Source organism: Gambusia affinis, linkage group LG20 (genome assembly GCF_019740435.1).
Source record: "Gambusia affinis linkage group LG20, SWU_Gaff_1.0, whole genome shotgun sequence".
NCBI classification, from domain to species: Eukaryota; Metazoa; Chordata; class Actinopteri; order Cyprinodontiformes; family Poeciliidae; genus Gambusia; species Gambusia affinis.
Genome location: NC_057887.1, coordinates 23011194 through 23034384, shown reverse-complemented (window position 1 = coordinate 23034384; position 23191 = coordinate 23011194). Strand labels below are relative to the sequence as shown.

At 37.4% G+C, this 23191-nt stretch overlaps 2 protein-coding genes and 1 long non-coding RNA gene across 9 annotated transcripts; 1 reads left to right on the top strand and 2 right to left on the bottom strand.

Annotated features, from left to right (window-relative positions):
* Positions 1 to 169: 169 nt before the first annotated feature.
* LOC122822781 (3-phosphoinositide-dependent protein kinase 1-like) lies at positions 170 to 17877 on the bottom strand. 7 transcript variants are annotated; one of them, XM_044101694.1, is made up of 16 exons: positions 17233 to 17469; positions 16263 to 16330; positions 14259 to 14534; positions 13269 to 13311; positions 13040 to 13177; positions 11655 to 11799; positions 11479 to 11576; positions 9570 to 9641; positions 7980 to 8055; positions 7818 to 7886; positions 6823 to 6919; positions 6541 to 6714; positions 5125 to 5342; positions 4974 to 5031; positions 3714 to 3866; positions 170 to 3457 (listed from the first exon to the last, which is right to left on the bottom strand). In XM_044101694.1, the coding sequence occupies exons 3-16, from the start codon at positions 14475 to 14477 to the stop codon at positions 3344 to 3346; spliced, it is 1674 nt and encodes a 557-aa protein (XP_043957629.1). In that variant the 5' UTR covers positions 14478 to 14534; positions 16263 to 16330; positions 17233 to 17469; the 3' UTR covers positions 170 to 3343. The 7 variants fall into 7 exon arrangements, with proteins under 7 accessions (XP_043957629.1, XP_043957627.1, XP_043957628.1 ...); XM_044101692.1 differs by lacking the exon at positions 17233 to 17469 and adding an exon at positions 16790 to 16914; XM_044101693.1 differs by lacking the exon at positions 17233 to 17469 and adding an exon at positions 16434 to 16449.
* Positions 17878 to 18684: 807 nt separating this feature from the next.
* On the bottom strand, positions 18685 to 22702 carry LOC122822779 (18S rRNA aminocarboxypropyltransferase-like). Its single transcript, XM_044101686.1, has 6 exons — positions 22303 to 22702; positions 21459 to 21669; positions 20765 to 20958; positions 20223 to 20390; positions 19473 to 19527; positions 18685 to 18936 (listed from the first exon to the last, which is right to left on the bottom strand). The coding sequence occupies exons 1-6, from the start codon at positions 22421 to 22423 to the stop codon at positions 18813 to 18815; spliced, it is 873 nt and encodes a 290-aa protein (XP_043957621.1). The 5' UTR covers positions 22424 to 22702; the 3' UTR covers positions 18685 to 18812.
* LOC122822780 lies at positions 22674 to 23160 on the top strand. The gene is made up of 3 exons (XR_006369225.1): positions 22674 to 22815; positions 22896 to 22950; positions 23026 to 23160. It is a non-coding gene; the product is annotated as an uncharacterized LOC122822780 (long non-coding RNA).
* The last annotated feature ends 31 nt before the right edge of the window (positions 23161 to 23191 follow it).

Genomic DNA, 23191 nt, shown 5'->3' with positions numbered 1-23191 from the left:
TTGTTTTACTTTTATCTTTGTGTTACACTTAAAAAAAAACAACTATTATTTTTATGAACTATCTTTGGGCAACAAGAGCCTATAAATTATGATGAAAAATCTACTTCAGTATGATTTTAACTGTCTCAAACCGGTCAGTTTTACAAAGATTTTCACACCAAAGCAGAGATAATGGGTCGGTGCTTTATTTACATGCTGCAGAAACGTGAGATGTCGTCTCCGCCGGACGCAGCTCAGTGTCGTGGCGAAGGTCGTTAAACAGAAGACAAGACACATGGCTTTCATTTGAATGCCTAAATCCCTACATGCTTTAATCACTGGACTACCAAGCATTAAGTGGAAAATTCATCATTCAACATCTACTGACCTAGCGCACAAATAATCAGAGAGAGAATGAACAGAATCATTAAATTATCAGAATATGATTAAGTCACTGAGCAAATAGAAAATGTATGATATAGTAAGAAAAAAGCTGTAAAATATTATAGTTTACAATAATTATTCACATTCAAAGGCTTTACATCTCAATACATACACAACATGGCCCCTGAACATGACTTCAATCCAAATATGATTCATATATTAGAATTTAAATAACACAGAATGAACTATAGGCTAAAACAATAGCCATCAATAACCTTATACAAGAATAAAAATACAAAAACTGTATCCTAATATCATTGCATTACTCGCTTCAGATTTAATAATACATCATCTGTACATCACAGTTCTCGTCAGTTACAAACCAGGTAGAGTATTTCATACACGATGTAACCGACCGCCATCGACTTGATTCAGAACAGATTTGGGGTTTTTTTAGATCAAGAAAAAAAAAAAAAAAACACTCTTCTGGTGTTCCCTCAACTTTACAGACAGATACAGCAATTTTATTGGTTTATTTGGATCAGATGGATTTTCTTAAACTGACATCCAACCCCTCACTGCACACACTCAGCTGAAGGAAGAGCGGCGTCCGCAAACGACCTCAAGGTCAAAAATAAAAGCCTCATGAGAAAACATACAGCTAAAAAAATTTAAAACAAGCACAAATTAAATCATTCGCTTTAATTTCTATTGGGCCAAAAACGAGAGTGAAATAAAAAAAATCCAAGATAATAATAATAAAAAGAAGAAGGGCAGAGAGCCCGTTGAGGCAGCCATCTTGTCCGTTGACAACAGCTTTTTCTGATTGCTTCTGAGAGTGATAGTAGGTGAATGTGTCTCTGTTCAGCATGGGGAGGTCAGCACGAGATTTTATTTCCAGTAAAGATGAGCCGTTCTATTCCAACAAAAACTTAAATTAGAAACGGGAATTTACGCCACGAACACCAGTAAAACACTACAAAAAGTTCAAGTTTCAAAACGTCCAATTTTTTAAAGGTTGCCAATGGTGTCAAAAATATGGTCAGCATATCAAATGTTATGTTCAGCAAAGATGAGCCGTTCTATTCCAACAAAAAATAAAATATAAACAGGAATTTTCAACATGAAAACCAGTAAAATGGGACACAAATTAAAGGTTGCCAATGCAGTCAAAATAAACCCACTTGTTTCTTTTTCTTTTTTAAATTAAACTAAATGTCTGTGGTTGGCACGAGAATTTATTTTCAGTAAAGATGAGCCATTCTATTTCATCAGAAAACTCCCGGGGAATTTAGAGGAACTAACTCAACAAAATCCAGTAAAATTCAAAACATCCAATTATTGTAACGGTTACCAATGCTGTCAAAAATATATATATATTTATACATTTTAAATTTAATCTACATTTCTGGTGCCCAAACTGTAGAAAAAAAGCCGTTTATGCACTAAATATGTTAAAAGGTCAGCACATAAGATTTTATTTTCATTAAAGGTGAATAATTGTCAGGAAAAAAGAAATTTAGGGGAATTCACTCCTTGAAATCAAGTTAAATGGTACAAAAACTGATCTAAAACATTCCATTTTTGTAAGGGTTGCCAATACTGTTATTTTTTTACTTAAGCTACAACTCCAGTGCGCAAACTGTGGGGAAAAACCTGTCTATGCATTGAATATCTATGTGTTCAGCAAACAGGATTTTATTTTCAGTATTACAAAACCAAGATGAGCCGTTCTATTCCATCAGAAAGACAAAAACAACACAGGAACTCAGGGAAATTAACAGAACGAGAGAAAGAAAAATGGCACAAAAACTAATTCAAAACATCCAATTTGTATGGGTTCCCAGTGCTGTCAAAAATACCCTTGACAAAAAGAAACAGGACTTTACTTGAATTCATGCCATGAAAACCAGCGAAATGGTACAAAAACAACTATATAGGTTTCCAATGCTGTAAAAATATTTGTTTCCATCCCAACTGTGGGGAAAAAACTGGCTATGCACTGAATATCTATGTGTTCAGCACATCAGATTTTATTTTCAGTAAAGATGAGCCGTTCCATTTCATTTGAAAAAAAAAAAAGTGTCAATTTAGTGGATTCATGACATGAAAATCACTAAAAATGGTAAAAAACCCAACAAATTATAGGTTGCCAATGCTGTCAAAAATACCCATTTTCTTTTTGACTTAAATTACATCTCCAGTGCCCAAAAGTGAGAAGTCATAGGAACAAAACTGGCCATGCAGAAAAGAGAAGCAAGTGATGAAGCTAGTGGCATGTTTATCCGCCCCGATAGAAAAAAAACAAAAACAACCTTAGTAACAGCTGTGAAGGCTCACTCAGACCCACGTCTCACTGCAGACCAGCACTCTCCGCTTTAGTTGGACTGCAAGTACCAAGAGACTGAAAAATAACTCCAACACCATGGGAATAAACGGAGAAAATAAAAAATAAAGAGGATCTGTGGAATTAAGTGAGACTGAATCAGTTTACAGTATCCGTCACAGCTAGAGAGTAAATGCACTAAAAGTCGGGCTTTTACGACAACTCGCACATATAACGTATGATTAGGATATGGTTTTAATTAAAGATATCTTGTCAGGCTCTGGTTCATAAAAGCTAGATTCTGTGTTATCGTTGAAGCAGGAAACCAGTTCGTGCGTTCAGGATAGTCCTAGCAGTACCCAAACTCGCTCCACCCCCCCAACCCCAAACTCACCCCCACCTGAAGCAGAATGTACAAAATGGTGGAAGTCTCATCATCCATACATGGAAAAAATGCAACAGAAGCCTCACATAGAGCACAAAGAACAAGCAAAGCAACCCTGAATCCAAAGTTGTATTTTCCCCCCATGGATCTACTCAGGAAAACAAACGAGGTCTAGATGCCAGCGTCTCTAAGAGTTTGTTTACGTTGCGGTGATGAAGGGCACTAAAGAGGGCGTTATTCTGCTCAGTGATTGGCCTCAGATTGTGCTCCTATAGGCCTGGGTTTTGGTGCCTCTGGTAGATTTTTCTCCAGACTTCCTGGATCTTCTTGCACCACCGGTCGGCGTTTCCACTGGGGTCCATCAGGTAGTACGTCCGGTTCGGCTGCAGCGACAAGAAAAAAAAAAACACGGCAACAATTTTAAAGATTTGCAAGAGAGAAAAACAAGAAAACTGAGCGCCTTCAGTCAGAAGCTTCTTCAAATTCGCTGAAATACAGACTGCTACAGGTGATTTTTTCTACCAACACCATTTAGAATAACTGACTGAAACTTTAGATTTAATATGAGTTGCAACAACATTAAATCTGAAGGAGCAGTGGGCCAGGATCCCAGCAGGAACAGAAATAAATGGTGGTTACCGTGTGAACGAAGAAGGTTTTGAAGTTTTTGGCCTCGGGGCGCAGCTCGAAGGACCAGGGGATCTCCCCCTTCAGGACCCGGTTGACGGGATCCACGTAGTACAGGTGTGGCCCTTCGGTCAGCAGCAGCTGCCTCCGGCGGGCGAACAGGCCCTGCAGGGAGCCCAAACATTTCAGCAACAAAACTTCCTCACTGCCGTCAACCAGCAGCCACTTCCCTACCACCAGGTCATCGTTTCACATCAGTCAATATTGGTAATCATTGGTTCGTGTTTTGTTTACATATCTTAATTACAGCCAAGCTGGAGGCGTCACATTTCCTGTTTTATCCCGTTTTCCCTCCATGTTGCTTTTTATTTTTAAGCAGTTGAGAGCCAAAGTGGGGAAACTTTAAACTGCTGCCAGTTACCAGCAGGTCGTTGCTAGGCAACCAGAAAGCATGAGTTGATTCCACCAACCTGGAATATTCTATCAGACGTGTTACTATATGTATTGATTACGTGTTTATTGTAATATATTGATTTGTTGTCCAGCTCTGGTTTTAACCTGAAGGTTTTGATGCTTTCAGCTTCCAATCATCCTTCTACAAAAACTCTGAAGAACCTGAATTAATGAGATGAAACATTAAAGTTTCCATTGGGATCAATAAAGTGTTTTGGAATCGAATTGGAGGAAGAAATGAGCTCCAGTGGAAAATAAAGACACCAATCCAAATTTACAAAATTAGATTTCTAGCAAGTTTTAGACTTTTTTTCTAGAAAATGGATAAGATAGTATCAAAATTTTGGCAAAAATATTTTGTAGTTTGAAAAGTGGCAAAATAAAAAAATTGGAGATTAAACTCAGAAATTTTCTAGTCAAAAATAAATTAAATTAAAAATTCTGAGTGTGCTAGAAATTTCAGAATTCATACTAGCAAATTTTCTAATTTTCAAAGTTTCATCAGCCATTGCTATTTATTTTACAATATATTTAGAATTCCTGAATGAACCTCAGTTCACTGAAAGAATATTTGGTCAACAACAGGATGACCAACAGAGTCAATCTATTGTTTCAGTTTAAACATTTCAAATTGGAGGTTTTTCTGCTTATTGCGCTGACTGAACAGAGTAAAGTTGTTTTTAGATGTTTGACTCAACATGTGGAGCTGTTGGTGTTTTTCAGTGTGCTGTACGTCTGCAGAGTTATTATTAAATAAATGTGTAATTCAGTTAATGTATGTCAGACATTTAATAAATCTGCAGTGGGATTCACACACACCTTGCGTTTATCCACTGGTCCCATCTTCAGGATCAGATTATTCTCCACAAACTGATGCCTGCAGAATCCAAAAGAGACGGAAAAACTCTCAGCACACAGAGACGGTAACCTTTTCCTTTCAAAATAAAAGCCTCTAAAACAGAGAACTTACCAAGGGTTCCCATTGGTCTGTTTGTCCAGCAATAATTTCTTTTCTTCCTCGGTGAACAGCAGGTCCAGTTCAAACGAGTTGTTGTCCAGGTCGTGGATGTACTGCTCGATGTTGCTGCTGGACCGCTGCGGCGGCGCCGAGTCGTGTGGCGACAGGGAGTGTGACGAGCTCGACGGCGCCACCTGCATGTTGCTGAACTGGCTCAGGAGGTCGTCGTACTGAAATTCACACAGTTAAAGAAAAAAAACAATCAAACTTCAGCAGTTGGTGAGTTATTCAAAGGCTTCATTATGTTTTCCAAGTGCTGGGGTTCTCAAAGTGCCCACGAGACACCAAATGGACGGACGAAAGATGATTTTCAGATTCATCATAATGTGACCTCAGAGATGTATGGAGGGCCAAAATAGGAAAAAAAAACCCATCAAATGTCATAAAGAAAATGTGAATATCATAAACGTTCAATTAAATATACCTTTTAAAAGATCAACATAAAAAATAATTTGTTACTTTTTTAAAAAAATAAGCCCTTTTAAAAATGCACAAGATTTTGTCACTATATTTACAAATACAATGCAATAACGTAGTTTATACAGGGTTCCTGCTGGTTTCTAAAGACGTCATGAATGAATTTCTGATCTGCATCACAACAGAAATTTTAAGAAACTTCATATTTTGCGATGCTCTGGACAACCTCAACGCCCACAGTGCCAAACTTTTTGAACAGAATGTGTCAGAAAAGACGAATGTCGTCCAGGAAAATTTGAACTTACTCTCAAAAAGCTAGCTAGCTAGTTAGCATGGCTATATGAGCAGCTAGTTAGCGGTAGCCTCAAGCCAAAGGAAGCAGTTAAAATGTCTTTGACTCAAACTGAACCGAAGAAAAAATTTTAACTACAAATAATATTTGAGATTAAATAGTCGTGCCAGGAAGAAATTTAAGACCTGACTTAACATATTTAAAGCCAACTTACAATTTTTTAAATTAATTTAAAATATTTTAAAGTTGCAGTACGTAACTTTTTTTCTAAAACGTAGTCTTTCACCATATCCTGACAATATTAGACAGATAATCTGTGAAAAACAAAGATATCTCCTCCACCTCCTCCCTGAGCTTCACTGCTCTCTGAAGAAATACACCAAAAACAACCAATCAGAGCCAGGAGGAGGGGCTTAGTGCTGTCAATCAACCTAGCATGTTTACGAGAACATGCTAGGCGCAGAGAAACAACTTACCATTACAGGAAAACTGTTCATCTGTCTTTATTGGTGGCTATGCTAACTAGCCTAGTGTTCATGAAAGGCTATGCTAACAGGAAGAAGTTAAGACTCGCCTCCTGGCTCTGATTATCTCAAACGTCAACAACACTGTGACAGTTTGAACAAAAATGTAAACAAAACGTTTTTCGGACAACTCACATTCCCGTAGCAGTCCTCATCGTCTTCAGACATCGCTGGCAGGTAAGGTGTGAGCTTTGGGGGCGTCTGCAGGTGCAAGTCACTCCAGGAAATGGTGTCGAAGAAGGGATGCTGCCTCAGCGGGTCGTACCCTCCCATCTCTTCACAACCGAGCCGCTTGGATGGGTCCAGTGACTGAAGGGAGGTCACAGAGAAAACTGAAATAAACCGTCCTGCAAACGCGAATCCTGCAACCATGGATTTGAATTTCACTCAAAGATGCTGCTCGGGTGGACGACTCACCAGAAGTTGCTCAACTAGATCCTTGGCTTTGGGGAAGAATTTCTCTGGGAACTCATACTCCAGCTTTATTATTTTCTGAAATATTAGGTACTCGTTTCTGTGACAGAGAAGTAAAAAAAAAAAAAAACAGTTTCCTTTCTTAGCTCTTGTTTTACCACTATTACACTTATACAATAAAAATATGTAATTTTTCAAATCAGATAAATGTGTCTGGTTTTTTTTAAGTGCGACACATTAGTAGCAGCGGCCCTACACTGTAAAAACACAAAATCTCACCAAGTGATTTTAGTCCAGTTTCTAAGTGCAAATATCTTTGTACGCATTAAATAAGACTAAACTAATTCAAAAGTTACTTTAGCAAGATAGAATAAAAATATTAATAGATTTAAAATCTATTAAAATTAATAGAAATATTATTAAAAAATAAGTTCCACCGGCAGATTATTTCACTTATAACACATTTTCCCCATATTATAAGTTAAATAATCTGCCAGTGGAACTAGCAGTTTTTATTAATATTAAAGAATTATTGACTAAAAACAAGCTCCTACTTTTAAATTGGTTTCCTTATTTCAAGTTTGAACTAAAAACTAGACCAAAAGTGATTGGTATAACTTTGTGTTTTTGCAGTGTAAATTCCCTGTAAGCCAGTCCTGGAGGCCCGCTGCCCTGAAACCTGTAGATGAGCCTCTGCTGCACCACCTGAACAGAATAATTAGATCATTAAGGCTCTGGAGAACTGATCTACACAAGGAGGAAATTTAGCCGTTTCATTCCAGTGTTTTGCACCTGAGGCTCATCTAAAAACTGCAGGACAGCGACTGGAGGCCTGGAGTTTGACACCTGTGCTCTAAGCCAACTGGTATGTTCACCAAACGGTTGTAGTCCAACTGGAAACCAATCTGGATTAACTGGTTTGTGTTTCAAGAGTAACTGGTTATATATATATATATATATATATATAAAATTAAAAATTAAAAGCTAAGCGTTCTTACCCAGCTCTGAATGGTGGTAAACCAGCTACCAGCTGATAGATAATACACCCCAAAGCCCACAGATCGGAGCTGCACATAAAACAGAAAAACAACAAAAAATATATATTTAAGCAAGAAAGTCTTAAAATCTGAAAAGAATCAAATTATATTTTTGAAAAGCACCTCTTGCAGGCTGATTTTTCTGTTAGCAGCTCTGGAGACACGTACTGCGCTGTCCCAACAAAGGAGTTTGCTCTTGCTGCAAAAAAACAAAAACATTTTTATGAACAGAGCGTGCACAGCCTGTCTCTAGACATCCTGAACCTTATTTTTTTTCCTTTTTAAATCAGTTTTAGTTTTCTGAAAGATTTCTCCTCAGCAACAGTCCTAGCCAATGTGTGTCTAAAACGAGGTGAACTTCCCCAAAAGCGTTTTGTAATCACATTTAGAGAAAGGTTGGAAGTGGCAGCATACGTTGTTTTCAGGTGTCTTATTTCATTTTTCCTCAGATGTAAAATCTCTGGTATACTTCTTAATACCTAGTTGGCACACAAACAGGATTCTCCTCACTAATAGACCCAAACTTTAAAATAACAGAGTTCCTCAGGGGTGTTGAATCTAGTGTCCAGATCAGTGATGATATTTCATACTTAAACCTAATCGAAAGGATCAAACTGGATTATTTTAATACTGTCTGTAACTTACATGGAGGCTAAGGTGGGATACTCACCGTTTCCAAACCTCCAGTCCAGACAGAAACTTAACCAGCTGCTCAGTAACTCCTGGCTGGCTCGCCACATTTAGAGGTAGCCAGGAGCTACCGAGTAGCCTTCACTCTTTTAGTATTATATTATTCATCTTTTGCAACTGCTGCAACATTCTTCAAGAAGCAGCTCAATCCGCCATGATGTCACGTCAAAACATCCTATTTGTTCCTGTGAACCTCGTCAGAAAACGTCTAGTTGCTTAACATCATTTTTATTCAATAGATTTCAGAGTAAAAATGGTCAGAAGTTTCTCCACAAACAGACGGAGTTTGTAATTTTACCGTAAAATTACAAGCTTGTAATTTTACGGTAAACCAGAAGAGGACATGAGACTTAGATAGTTAGCATTAAGGAGAAGATACCCAGCTAATTATTAGAAACCCTGGAAAAAGATGCTCCATTATGTAGCCTAGCATGAACAAAACTCATTAGCATCTAGACTTTTGTACGAGTCTGCTGCAGTGTCATGGAAAACGCAGTTTCTCACACAGTGAGATAAATCATGATGTGTGAATTCAGGCAGATTTCACGCTAGGAGAAGGTCTGGGTCAGTTCCTAAGCTACCTAATACCGCTAATTATGAGCCCAACTAGGTGGGCTACTTCCACAGACAGAATAACTCGTTTTGAATAAGAAGCTGTGGCTTTATTAGCAAAAACAACTTGGGAACAACCAGAGTCGCTCCATTCAACACTCTGTCGTGTGGTTAAGTTACGTCACTGGAAAAGGGATAAAAGAGACAGAAACTGCGTTTCCATTAACAACAGAACTGCACAAATTGAAATTACAAGAATAAATACAGCCGTTCTGAAAAACGTTTGATAGGAAGTTTCTGCGTTGACTTTTTAGCAATATCAAAATGGATGCATGTCGCAAAACTGCAATGAAAACATTTTCACAAACGCGTCACGTGATCAACATCCGGGTGTTACTACTGGCAAAAACAACAAAGAAGACAACAGGAAGTGGTAGGAGGAGGATGGTTTGTTTTTGGTTTTTGTCTCACCTCTTTCACTGGAACAGGGAGGAGGAGCTACGCTGGGATGGGGAGTTGGGGCTGCTGCTATCTCTGACTCATCTGGTGTTAAATGCGATGAAAAGTATAGGAACAAATTACATATTAATATCCTGCTGAACATTTTCCTTCACTTACTAAATGCTGGTCTGTAATTGAGCTTGAAGGGGGAAAAACTGTTCTGACTGAAAAACACCGATATATGGTATTGATGGGATTCCTATAATAACATCAAAAACAACTAAGTTAATAAAACCATCAACTATTGCCAGTTAGCTTAAGCAAATCTGATTTTACAGTCTCATATTTCTATTATATGTAAATTTACAGTCCATGTTAACGTAACATTTCTTGTAATGAACCGGACTTTTATTCTGAAAATCCAAATGGGTTACTTCCGGTGCTGAATCAGTGCAACGACTCGTACTGCATTACAGTGATAACAATCTCTGTGCTGCACCCGAAACCAGCAGTAAACATAGAAGAACGCAACAAGACACATTTTTAGCCCAATAACAGGAGCAGGTTAGCCATGTGGCTAATCTGCAGGCTTGCGCCCAGAACGGTATTTACTTCAGAAATATCACCCACAACAACACACACATTAAACAGTCATGATAACGCATGACTAACACTAAAATCATTATACTCGTTATTTACACACATAATTTAAGCAAAAACGGGGCGTGCTGTGGTGGCGCAGGGGGTTAGCACGCCCCACATTTGGAGGCCCTAGTCCTTGACGTGGACATCCCGGGTTCGACTCCCGGTCCCGGCGACCTTTGCCCTCTTTCCTGTCTGCCTACTGTCACAAAAATACGAGCCACTAGCGCCGCAAAACCTCTGAGAAATTTTTTTGAAAAAAGATAAAATAAAAATAATTTAAGCAAAGAAAAGCATTTAGCCGCTCAAACTCACATTGCCAGCTAAGCTAGGTTAGTTTAATCAACTCACTATGGTTGCCTGGCAACGAACTACTGGGCAACTCAAACTGCAGTTTTATGGCTTCCTCAAAAAAAAAAAAAAAAAAAAAAAAACAATGTGAAGAGAAAACTAAATAAAACAGGAAAAGTCACAAAGCAGTTGGGCAGTTTTCCAGATATTTAACACAAAAAACAAAAAACAAAACAAAAACAACCGTTAAAAACTGATTTTGAAGCCTTTTCTGTGACGCTAGCTCAGCCACCAGGTTGATAATCACACTCTACTCCATCCAAAACAAAAACATTGTTTTTGTGCTTTCCTTTTTCCTTTTCTGAAAACCTGATTTTATTGTGACCATGAAACAGCAGGGATGGGGCTGAATTCATGTTTTTGGCTTCCTGTTATAAAAACTAATTTTTATTTTTCTTTGCCTGCTGATTCAAAGAGTTTCACATGAAGAGAAGTTTCACATTTACTGGATGGTAAACTGTCCCAGTAATTATTGCAATTAACTCTTATATTGTTGTTTGAGACCATTTTCAAATAATATAACGATAATAGCATAAAAATTTAGGCTTTCCCTCTAAAAGTCCAATAAATGTAGAAGTGGAAGATTTTTCAAATATTCAAAATCAAACAGCCAAACAAAATTAATAAAACAGAAATAAAAAAATTAAAAAAAACACAACCAAAACCAGAAATAAAATGGATTATGATGTTCCTGTAATCACTCATTTGACAGGCGTAACTGAGCAAAGTTTGGCCTTTATTTTGAAAGGTTTGTGTTTAGCATCTAGCTATGTTTTATTTCCATTTAGCTTGTCAGAGTTTGAACTGGGTCTTGTTGATTTGGAAAATATTTAAACGCACCTTTCGATGTATATGCAGTATGAATATGTTGGTTAATGTATAAAATGTGTTTTGACTCATTTTGCAGGATGTGGGAGTTGAAACAAACTCCTCTGTTTGGTTTTACCTTGTTTACTGTCAGACGATAACTGTTTCGCTGTTCCAAAGTCTGTTATCTGGATGTGCATCTCCTCATTCAAAAGAATATTTTCTGGTTTCAAATCTCTGAAATAAAAAAAAAAAAATTAATTAAAAACTGTACAGACTCAAATACGAGCAGAGAGCACAGGAGCAGATCCTTACCTGTGAATTATCCCCTTTTTGTGTAAATATTCTAGAGCACAAACTATTTCGGCCGAGTAGAACCGCGTACAGGTCTCATCAAACGAACCAATTTTGCGAATGTATTTTAGCAGTTCCCCGTTCTTAGCGTAGCTAAGACCAAAATCTATAAAAACGTCTGTTAAGGAAAACTTTAGTGTCATCTGAGCAGGTGATGCAAACAGCTGAAAATCCAGAGAAATCTGATGGAATAAAAAACAACTTTCTGATCAACAGAACGAAGAGCCACCATGTTGTACCAATAACAACTCTCTTCAGTACGGATGTTTTTACTGAGAAAAAAATGACTTGTTTAAGATGTACTAACTTTAAATTTGTAAATTTTCTCAAAGTTTAAATGGCGGTGCTCTTATTGGTACGCTACTATGTTGTACCAATAACAACCATCTTCAGTACGGATGTTTTTACTGAGAAAAGACGACTTAAAGTTAGTAGGTTTGAAGAAATTGGTCCCAATTTTCCAATCTGCAGCTAACAAATATTTTAATATCAAATTATTAGTCAGATTTTTTTAAAATTGACACATTTTGCAGATTTGTCATTTAAAGTTAATTTGTACATCTGAAATACATAAAAATGCAAATAAATAATTCAACTTTTTTTTAAATAATAAAAAACATTTTATTGCCTAAAATGCTGAAATGTTTAATCATTTGTAGCAAAGGATGCATCTGCAACTAAAAAAAACAAACTATAAAATCAAAATCTTAGTCCTGTCTTCTCGACTCAACATCAATACTGCTAATCTGGGATTATTTTTTAGATTAAGCAATTAATTATTTAATAGAACAAGTTAATTTTTTAACAAATAAATGTGGAGCAAATGAAGATTAAACTATGCTACTTTCTAGCCAGAGCATATTTACAAACTAACTTTTTAAATTCTGAATGCAAAGTGTACATATTTGGCTTACTTGAATTATTCTCCAGGAAATTATTAATCAATTACTAAATTCAGGGTCAGTGAGATGTTTAAGGAAGTTGGACAAAGAACAAAGATTGCTTGAAAATTACTTCAGCAGATAACAGGAAGGCTGAATGTTGCTGTTTTATCCTTCCAGAAACCCCAGAGTTCAGTTACCAAGGGAGCAAACACACAATAACTAAAACTAACCACACTCACTGTTACTATAAGCTCCAGAACCGGTCATTTTATAATTATAAAAAGTCAGTTTTACAGTGACTCATTTCTCACACAGTGTGACATCACCTCTGTTCCAACATAAGTAATTATTAACTGACCGTTGCAGAAAAACAAGAGAAAAATATCCAGAATGCTTTTAAAGCAGCATCAGAATGAGCGAGGTGCGTCTCTGAAAACGATCCGGCAGCCAATGAAAGGATACACAACTTCTCATCGTCTTGAAATGTGAAGTAGAGCTTTACAAAGAACGGGTGATCAAGATTTGACATCAAATCTCGTTCTCTTTTCACGTACTGGACTTTGTTCTCCTTCATAATGTGGCGCTTCTCTAAAATCTTAACTGATGGAAAGACAAAAAGAAGAAATATTTAAAACATTGTCCATTTTTATTAGAAGATTAACATTCAGTTAATGGTTGCCTTATTACTAACTTGCATATTCTTTCCCTGTGGCCAACTCTCTTGCAAGAACAACCTGAGGAACAAAAACAGGAAAAACATTAAAAAACATCAAAGTTGCAGTTTGTAACTTTTAGAAAATATATATGAATATTTTAAGTATTTGTTGAAAATGTCACAGTTTGGTACGAGACTCCTCTGCCTTCTCCCAATGCTAACCACAAACAACCAATCAGAGCCAGGAGGCGGGTCTTAGTGCTATCAATCACCTCATGTACTCCTGTTTATCCGCTGTCATGCTAACCAGCTTTAGCATTTATGACGTTCTCTGCAATGCTGTAGCTAGTAGAGAATGCTAACATTCTATGCTAACTGCAGCGCAGCAGAAAATGCTAACATTTGGTTAATAATTGGCTATAGCCGTTAGCATTCTGGCAACCAGTGGGCCTGTCATGATAAATTTTGCTGGACAATAAATTCTACCAGAAATTATTGCGATAGAATATAATATTGCTATCCTGTAGCTGAATCATAGCAAATTCTTCACCAAAGGCTAGCCTTCCATGCTAGCTGAGGAACAGCAGATAATTTTGTTAATGTTAAAGACAGCTAGCATGGCAGTTGACTGCGGATAAACAGTTTTCCGCCATTTCCGTTAGCATATTTAGTACATGAGATTGATTGATAATGCTAAGCCCCGCCTCCTGGCTCTGATTGGTTGTTTTTGATGCCTTTGTTCAGACAGCAATAGCAGTTCAGACAGGAGGAGAAGATTGATCTTTTCACTGAATATTTGTTTCACAACAAACTGTAACATCATGACAGTTTTAACAAATATGCAAAAACATATTTTCAATAAAAGTCACACTTTAACAGCTGCACCAACCAAAGTAAAGAGTTAAAAAAAAAAAAAACTTTGTCGCATTCACCTCAGATGAACTGAGGATGACTCATTAATCAAAAGAATGCCAGCATGTAGCAACATCAACCCTAAAAACAGAAGCAGGAATTCAGCTGCCGTACCGTTGAGAAGGAGCCCTCTCCCAGAATCTTGCCAAACTTGAAGTCCTCAGGCTTCTTCTTGCGTGGCTGCAGTGTCTGGGCGGCCGGCTGCGCCCGGGCGTCGGCGCTCTGGGGGCCGCTGGGTGCTCCTACGGCGCAGGGCTCCATGTTGGGGCAGTGACTGCTGCTTGTGCTCGGGATGGCGAGTGGCGAACAGGAGTCAGGGTGGTTTCTGGCCATTGATGGATGTGAGCAGGAACAGATGGCAACGTTGGGCTGAATGGGCACAACATCATACTGGAACAACAGAAAACATCCAATCAGCTGGACGTCGGCATCTGCTACTGTAAAACTTCTTGGGTTTCATAATTTATTCACTTCAAAATAAAAGCCTGTCACCATGACAATGTTCCTGAAAGAAACTGTCTCAGAAATTATTGCGACAAGTGATAATACTGAGTTTTGAGACAATTTTCAAATAATATAACGGGAATTAATAACAGCACAATAATGCAAGAAGACATTCTCAGAGATCAATAAACTTTAAATGATAAACATTTAACGCTGGAATCGGAAGACATTTTAATATCAAAAATAAAACAAAACAAATTATGAAGTTTCTGTAAACAAAGTTGTCCTTCAACAAAAAGATTTAACTGAGACCAAAACACCAGACTGAAACCTTTTATCATTCAGTTTATGGTAGAAAAAGACAAATAATAAATCAAATGTAAATTATTGAGCCAATTTTAAATTATTATGCAATTAATGTATTCTTTGCAACATAACTAGTAATCTCTTTTCAATGTAAAAAAATAAATATGGAGCGTGCTGTGGTGGCGCAGGGGGTTAACACGCCCCACGTCTGGAGGCCCTAATCCTCGACACGGACGTCGCGGGTTCGACTCCCGGTCCCGACGACCTTTGCCGCATGTCTTCCCCCGTCTTCTCGCTCTCTTTCCTGTCTGCCAACTGTCACAAAAATACGAGCCACTAGCACCACAAAAACTCTTCAGAGGAAAAAAAAAAAAAAAGGAAAAAAAAAATTAATTAAAAATTAAATATAAAAACTTTCGCAGTTGAGCATACATCTTATCAAAATTTAATATTTAAAATGTCTTCCAGTTCGGCACAAAATCAGTTTATTGGAGGGTGAACTTAATAAAATACTTCAAAATGACAATATTATCATTTACTCCAATAATTTCTGGAACAATTTATCGTCCAGTAAAATTTGTCAGGTTTCCTCTCAATCTAATGTTTTCCTGATTTTTTGCAGCAAATATAAAGTAAATAAAAGTTGAATTGCAATAATTCAACTTTAATTTGAATAAAATTAACTTTTATTCAACTATTTGAATAAAAGTTTAATTTTATTCAACTTTTACAATTTTGTTATTCATCTGAAGTCAGAATATTCATTTCAATATTCTGACTTCAGATGAATAACAAACCAGATATCAGATCTGATCAATGCTCAACAACTAAGAAAGTATTTTTTCTTCTTTAAATAAACACATCAAAATTAGGCATAAATATTTGTATGTTTGAATGGATAAATGCAGATATTTATTTAATGTTTTCATTTTCTATGGTACCCTAAACTACTCAATAACTGAACCTGCTGCTCATCTTTCTGTTCCAGTCCTACAGAAGGGTGATCCAGACTCAATCTGGTAAACTTTTAGGAACTTGATGGTTTTAACATGCAACTAAAATACATAAAATTCAACACTGAAAGGCATTAAAGTTTTAAACTGAAACTTACAAACTGGAATAAAACCTCAATTTATGGAGTTGGGCTTCAAATACAATATAGTTATTAATCAAACAGGAGTTTAAAATCAATGACATTCAGAAACCCATGAAAGGAGAACTGAGTCTAATCAGTATTTTTTTTAAAATATTGTATTTTTTAAAAAAAAGAACTGTTCACAAACTGGGTATAATATTACAAACTTGTATACCAAGACTTCACCCTGATATATTAGGGACAAAGTCTGGTGTTGATAAACAAATAACTACCAAGGAGCTGCTTCCTGGCTTGGTGGTCCCACCCGATGTCAAGGTCTTTCTTCATAGAACAGCAGCAGCTTACAACACACCAAGATTTTATATTTTAACTAAAACAATGAAACAAAAAGTGAAACCCACCAACTGACATGAACCCAACAGTCACTTATAGTGCTTTCTAACCTCTGCATTTGCTGTTTATTTCAGCGGCAGCTGTTCGGAACATGCGAATCAAAAGCAACTATTAGTATATATATATGTATATATATTTTTTTAGCTCTTAGCTCGGTTAGCTTCTCTCCATTTAAAAGCAAGGTGTGGCCTTTAGCTGCCCATTCCGGACTTGACTATTATTGCCAACTGTCCGTGAAATAACCTACAGACTGTCTGTTACTGAGTCAGTCAACATAATAGCTGGTATACAGCCGTGAACCAACATTTTCCTATCTATGTGTACTTTGGTAACAACTAGCCTGTGCGAACTTTCCATGCTAACCAAGCCCTGTTAACAGGCTAGCATTAGCATTTGCTTATCTTACCAAATAAAGCCGATGTTCTTTGGAAAACAGCAGTAGTTCTATAGAAAAGCGCCCCATACGTGTCATAAAAATGACTGCGTGCACGTGAAGCAGTAAATAGTGGTAGAAGGAAGTGTTCCTAATGTATACGAACATAAACAATTCAAACTGACATGTCTAACTTTATCCAACTTGTGATTCTAGCTGCATTTAAAGGCTATTCCCATTACGGTGATACTTTGAACGACTGGGGCGCTTTTTTCGGCAAAGCACCGGTCATCACTGACAGCAAGTTACAAACTTGATGCTAACAGTTAACTAGCTTAGCATAGCAACCAACTTCAAACCCATCTGCTGTGTTCAGATACTGATTCTCAACGCGCTTTATGTTGCTTATGTAGCTTGTTCTGTTGAACCTTTAAAACCGTAAATCAAAAACCACGAAATTGACACAAAAATAGTACCTTCTAGAGAAAGGTTGAACGCACTAAAGCTAACTTTAGCTTGCTAGCAAGTGGAGTATCGGTCGAAAGCGCGAACCAACGCTAAGACTAGCCGTCCATTCCCCAACAGGGGGGAATAGTCCCATACAGTTTCAAAACACACTATTATACACTCTTGAGTAATTATCTGCTTCAGAGGTCGTTAAAAAGCAGGTCGTCATGGACTAATCCAAAAGCCGGAAAGCCTATGATAGCTTAAACCCTGCGACGCTAACGATGCTAGTGAGTCACAGCGATGTTTTATAGGCGAAGGCCGCAGATAACTACTTCTTCTGATCCAGCTTCTACACGCCACAATCCGCGCACCGGCTTCGAAGACCCACTCTCGGGAAGTTTTAACACTTACCATCTGACTTGTAGCTCTTGCCATGTGAGTTTTCCGTGAGTATTTATTTGGAATAAAATAATTAGAGAAGCTCCAGTAATGGCTGCCTCCGTGCCTTCATTTTCGAGGTGTGACGTCGTTCCACAACAATGTTACCGCAGGACAGCAGAGGAGAGTCCTGCCGTGTCAGTGTCCGCCCCCACCGCCACGAACAACCCGCTGAACTTTACAGCTCAAGGCTCGATCATATTCACACACAACATGTGGCCTGCAAACTGCTTGGACCACACACTGGAACTGGGTTTTATTTATTCAGCTATCAGTGTGCAACAACTAGTCATGATTTGAAGACTTTAAGTGATGTAGTTCCTGAGTTAGACCAGTTCTAATGTGATCCAAACACATATTAAAAATGCAATTTATTTAAAATTCACAAATCAAATAATTGTTTTTTAAATATTTCACTATTAAAATATTAGAAAAATCAAGCCAAGTTTTTAAAGAGTGTAAGTGTTGTGGACCAGTTCTAGATGCCTAAAACGCTTTAAATACGTATGATGTACTATACTTTATTAAACATTTACAAATCAAACAAAAGCTAAACAAACCAAAAGGCTATTAGTGTACAACAATCTAGTCCAGATTTGAAGTCTAAATAATGTAGTTCCTAAGTTGGACCACTCCTAGTGTGATCCAGATGCATAAAAAAAAAATTAAAATTGCTCTTACAAATCAAATAAAACTTAAATCAAAAAATTGGTTTTAAATATTCTATTTTTATGCAGATGACATTCATCTTTTTTACCCCAAGGAATCTGGAGTAGTTAGCTTCAGTTAGCTTCATACACACATAAGAAAGTTGATTTTAGTTGATAAAACTTGCTATAAATAGTTTTTATTTTTAATAAGTCAAGGAATTTTGGTGAATTTATGTATTCACTGTTGATATTAACAGAACCGGGAAAATAATGGTGGATTTGATGTTTTTTTCTAAATAATTCACTTTTACAGTCTCATGTAGTTTACGTCTACATGGTTTCTACATGCTACAAAAAACTACATTTTCCATTTTCAACACAATAGCTTCATAGTTTGAAAATCATTGTATCTTTAATTAATTTAATTTATTTACAGTATTCCAACGTTTAATTGTGCTGTTACTGAAATGTACTATACAAATAAAAATAGGGGATTTTCTAGTCTTTTCTGGAAAACGTTATTGGTCTTCATCTTCATCTTGATGCTGTGAAAGTGTCGACTCGTTGGTTTCTGTGTTTTCAGGCTCTTCGTTTTCTTCTGATGCGTCGCTGTCTTCACTGGAATCATCATCTTCAGCAACACTAAACACAGAAAGCACAATTTAATGTCAGGACTAAGACTGGATTTTTCATCTAACTAAAAATACTCATAAAAAATAGTTATTTTCAATGTAAATTGGCTTAGGCTTAAATTTCATAACAAAACCAGAAAAGAACAGTTATGTTACACAAGAAAATGAAATGACCCAGAATTGTTTATATCTATATAAAATATAAAATTTAAAATCACCAAAAACTTTCTAAAGTTTTCAGTTTATGCATCTCAGTTTTCAGTTATCCCAAAATATTATAGATCAAAACAAGCAGGCAGGTCTTTATGCCCCTGAACATCTTCACCATCAGGTTTTATTGCATTGTTTTGGTGTGGAGTGCTTCAGGTAGCAGCTTAACCAAATGTTATTCTGCTGTGGCACCAAAGAAAACCAATAATAGTAGCAGGTCAGGATATCAAGCTGCTGTAGCATCACACAACTTTCTCCACTGCTTAACTCATTTTATCTGAACTTTAACATGTTTGTGGCTAAATCTGAATCTACTCAACGCTATGAAGCGTTTACCTCAGAGGTCTGTTGAGATTTCTACACTCCACTCCGGAGTTAACATCAAATGGGTCTGTAACAAAAACAAAACAATTAAACAAGTTTTTACTAAAAATTATAAACCTCTTACATTTCCCAGGCACACAGCACCATTTTAGAGCTCAATCAAATGATGCACATATCAAATATGACTTAAGAAAAATTGACTTTATAATTCAACTCCTTGAAATTGGGCCAAGAAGCTTTCTGACAAATAAGGCCAAGAAAACTTTCTGAAGCTCCGCCTCCAGGAAGTCGTGGCAACATGGCTCCTCCATTAACCCTCTAATGTTTTTTTTTTTTTACCAGTGTTGCTCTGAGCAGCAGCTCCTATAATGAACTGCTGTTTGCTAATTGCTGTTGGCTAGTCTGGAGGAAATGAAAGGGGGAGGAGCTGTGCCTCAAAGGCGGGGCTAGGTCCATTCAGGCGTTTTAACAGTTAAATGGTTGCCATGGAGATTAGAGGATTTCTGAACCATGCAAAAAAGAATCAAAGCAACACTTCAGGTTTGTTTTTGATGAAGGAAAAACACTGAAGCATGATGGGAAGATAAAAAAAAAGCCAATTTGCCCCTTTTATACTTTTACTCAATAAATAAAGTGAAATCTTAAAATCATATTTTAAACAGAAAACAACAATATTACTTTAGTTCTTCAGAAAACTCAGACTTTTCAATAAATAGTAAATATTAAATAAGGCTGAGATAAATAATTTCCCCCGTTTTTTACCAAAATCATCTTCTTCCGGTTTGGACGTGAGAAACTCCTTCTCCACAGACAGCAGCTCTTCCTCAGAGTGACACGCAGCGTAGCGGTCAAGAAGAACTCTGTTGAGGTCAAGAAACACCGTCCCCCACTTGAATTTCTTCAACAGGAGAACCGCCAGTTCCTCAAACCCTGCAGCAAACCACAAACACCTGCAGTGTACTGATGGAGAGCTAAAACGTTTCCAGTGTTGCAACACAGTCACTTCTCTGTTGATCAAGGCTGCAGCTGATGATTAGTCTATTGATTATTCTATTGATTAATCGGCTAAAAAAATGGGCACATTCTGCAGATTTCTAATTCAACTTATTAGGTACATTAAAAGATGCAAACAAACAATTTAATTCTTTTTTAAATAAGAGAAAAACATTTTATTTGCAGCATTCGAAGCTTAAACAGATTTAGATAAAGGTGTTTTTATTGTAAGTGCAAAATGTATTTATATACAGTTTTGCCTTATTTTTCGTTTCAGCCCTCCTGTCGATCACTGCAGTCTAAACTCTTACCCACGATGGCGAACGTGGCGGCGAACGCCTCGACACAGGACAGTTTGCAGGGCTTGCCGTAGTTGACCGGGTTTGCGGCGACGAGGTACGGCAGCAGCCTGGGGTGGCTGCCCACCATCTTACTGAACGGCGTCTCGTCCAGTTTGGCCCATGAACAGTCGATCACAGCCAGGCCGTTCTGAGCCACAATCTCTCTGTAATACAATAGAATATACTTTATTGATCACAAAGGGGAAATTCCTATTGGATGAAAGTCACTCCATCTTTGGTAATAAATACAAAGTTTGTAAATTATATATATACCTAAGAGTGAGAATTTCAAAATAAATATAAACAAACAAATAAATACATAAATAACAAGCAATCACATCCAATATATTAATCAATAATCTATAAATGAGCGCAGAAAAAATTTGAATCAATTAGCACAGACTTGGTCATTGTAAAGCCTGACGGCAACAGGCAGAAATGACTTTCTGTGGCCCAGTGAAGCTGAAGGCGCTCCGGTCTCCGGCCAGCGGAGCGGATGAGACTCGTCATCCTGCATCCTGGACTGGATTCTCCTTTCTGACACCGTCAGAGAGTCCAGCTCCACTCCAATGAAGTTACTGGCCTTCTGGATCAGTTTGTTCATACATTTGTATTTGTTAATCCATTTGATATTTGCGGTATTGATCATTATTGATTTGCATACCTGTCTGCTGGCGTCACATACTTGGTTCCCATGGGACTCAGGATGAGTCCGCTGAACCTCTGGTTGAGGCGCAGGTTGCGTACGAAGCCTTTCCGTGCCAGCTTTCTGCCGGTGCAACGTTTGGGATCGCAGTGACCCAACTCCCACATGGCCAGGGGACATGGCAGCTTCACCTGCGGAGCGTCCGCTCCCTCCTCTGGGTGGAGGCCGGCTGGAAGGACGGAACAAAACCAGGAGAGTCCGCAGGGAACGCTTCACTTCACCAGAAATAACATCTAGATGACTGGATGACTGGGAAATGTAATTCATATTCTAAATGTTGTAATCTATAAAAAAAATTTAATAGTCATAATTTAATTTGTTTTAATGATATTTTTGACAGAGCAACTTCCATTAACATATATTTGTCAAGTGGAAGAAAAACAACACATGATTATAAGTTTTTCCAAACAAAACCTGCAACATTGCAAAATCTTACCAAATAATTTTGATCTTTTTGGTGTAAATATCTCAGCACACTTGAAATAAGACAAAACTAAATTACAAGTAACTTTCAAGATATAGGAGTTTGCTTTAAGTTAATACTTCCTTAATATTTATAAATAAGTACTGGCTTCAATGGGTGATTATTTCGCTCATAAGGAGTATTTTTTCACCAATACTGTTTATTTCATTTATTTTACAATCTAAAATAAACATGTCACATGTATTAAGAAATTAACTTATAATAAGCTCTTTTAGTAGATACAAATTGCAACAATCTGGTAAGTTAGTTTTCGAAAAAAGAAATAATCAGTGAAGAAAACATGATTATGATAAGAGACGTGAAACGCATTTTTGTTACCTTCCAAAGCAGAGTGCATTTCTTCAGTAAACGTCTCCAATGATTTCCCCTTCATTTTATGCCGTTTATCTTTGCCCTTGCTGTCTGGTCGCACAAACTTGCCTGGTTTCTTTCGCCCCATGTTGCGACCTGGAATCTATTTTCAGACGCTGTCCGCTAAAATATCAACACTAAGCAGCTTCTTGGCGAGCCGCGGCCTCTAAATTTTCTTTTCTGAAAAGGTTTTCAGTTCCATCTGCTCATAAAACTTCCAGAAATCCAAACGTCTCCTCTCAATTTTAAGTTTTTAATCCACCCTTTCATTTTACATGGTGTAAAACACGCCGCACTGCAGCCTGGGAACACTGCGCATGCTCTCTGGGGTTATTTTTTGTCACGTGACCGACCACTTGACACAACAGACGAAGGAACCGGAAATGTAGCGATTATTCATCCAAAAATCCATCATGTGGAGTTTAAATAGCACAATATATGTTTTATTGAGGACGTGGCTTGTTTGTGTTTCGCTTTTCTGTAAGTTTTTCATTCTTAATTTTTAGCATACAAATATCTGGACTTTTATTAGATAATCGATTTGTCTTTTTTCCATCCAGTCAGCCTCGGACTGGCTGGGAAAATGAAGATTGTGGAGGAGCCAAACACGTTCGGGTTGGTGAATTAATGTCTAACATGTCTCAGGTTTTCTGCTGCTGATTTGTCTTCACTGGTTGTTTGTGTTTTCAGGCTGAACAACCCGTTCATGGCGCAGGGAAACAGGCTGCAGCCCAAAGTCTCTCCAGCGCCTGTGTCTGGTAAAGTGAAATGATCTCATTTGAACCCTGAGACATTCTGAAGGTCTTAAACCTGGTCACTTTGGAATCAGCTGCCATAAACTCAAAGTCAAATTTAT

Bases quoted from the DNA above. Each gene is read 5' to 3' on its own strand.
- LOC122822781 (XM_044101687.1), bottom strand. From the start codon at position 16,855: ATGACACGTATGGGGCGCTTTTCTATAGAACTACTGCTGTTTTCCAAA. The intron at 13,178-13,268 runs GTTAGTAATAAG...TCTTTCCATCAG, and splicing joins CACAGGGAAAGAATATGCAA to TTAAGATTTTAGAGAAGCGC. The intron at 6,715-6,822 runs GTGAGTCGTCCA...ACCTCCCTTCAG, and splicing joins ATCTAGTTGAGCAACTTCTG to TCACTGGACCCATCCAAGCG.
- LOC122822779 (XM_044101686.1), bottom strand. From the start codon at position 22,423: ATGGGGCGAAAGAAACCAGGCAAGTTTGTGCGACCAGACAGCAAGGGC. The intron at 20,391-20,764 runs GTAAGAGTTTAG...GGTTTGCTGCAG, and splicing joins CGCCACGTTCGCCATCGTGG to GGTTTGAGGAACTGGCGGTT. The intron at 18,937-19,472 runs GTAAACGCTTCA...TTCTGTGTTTAG, and splicing joins AATCTCAACAGACCTCTGAG to TGTTGCTGAAGATGATGATT.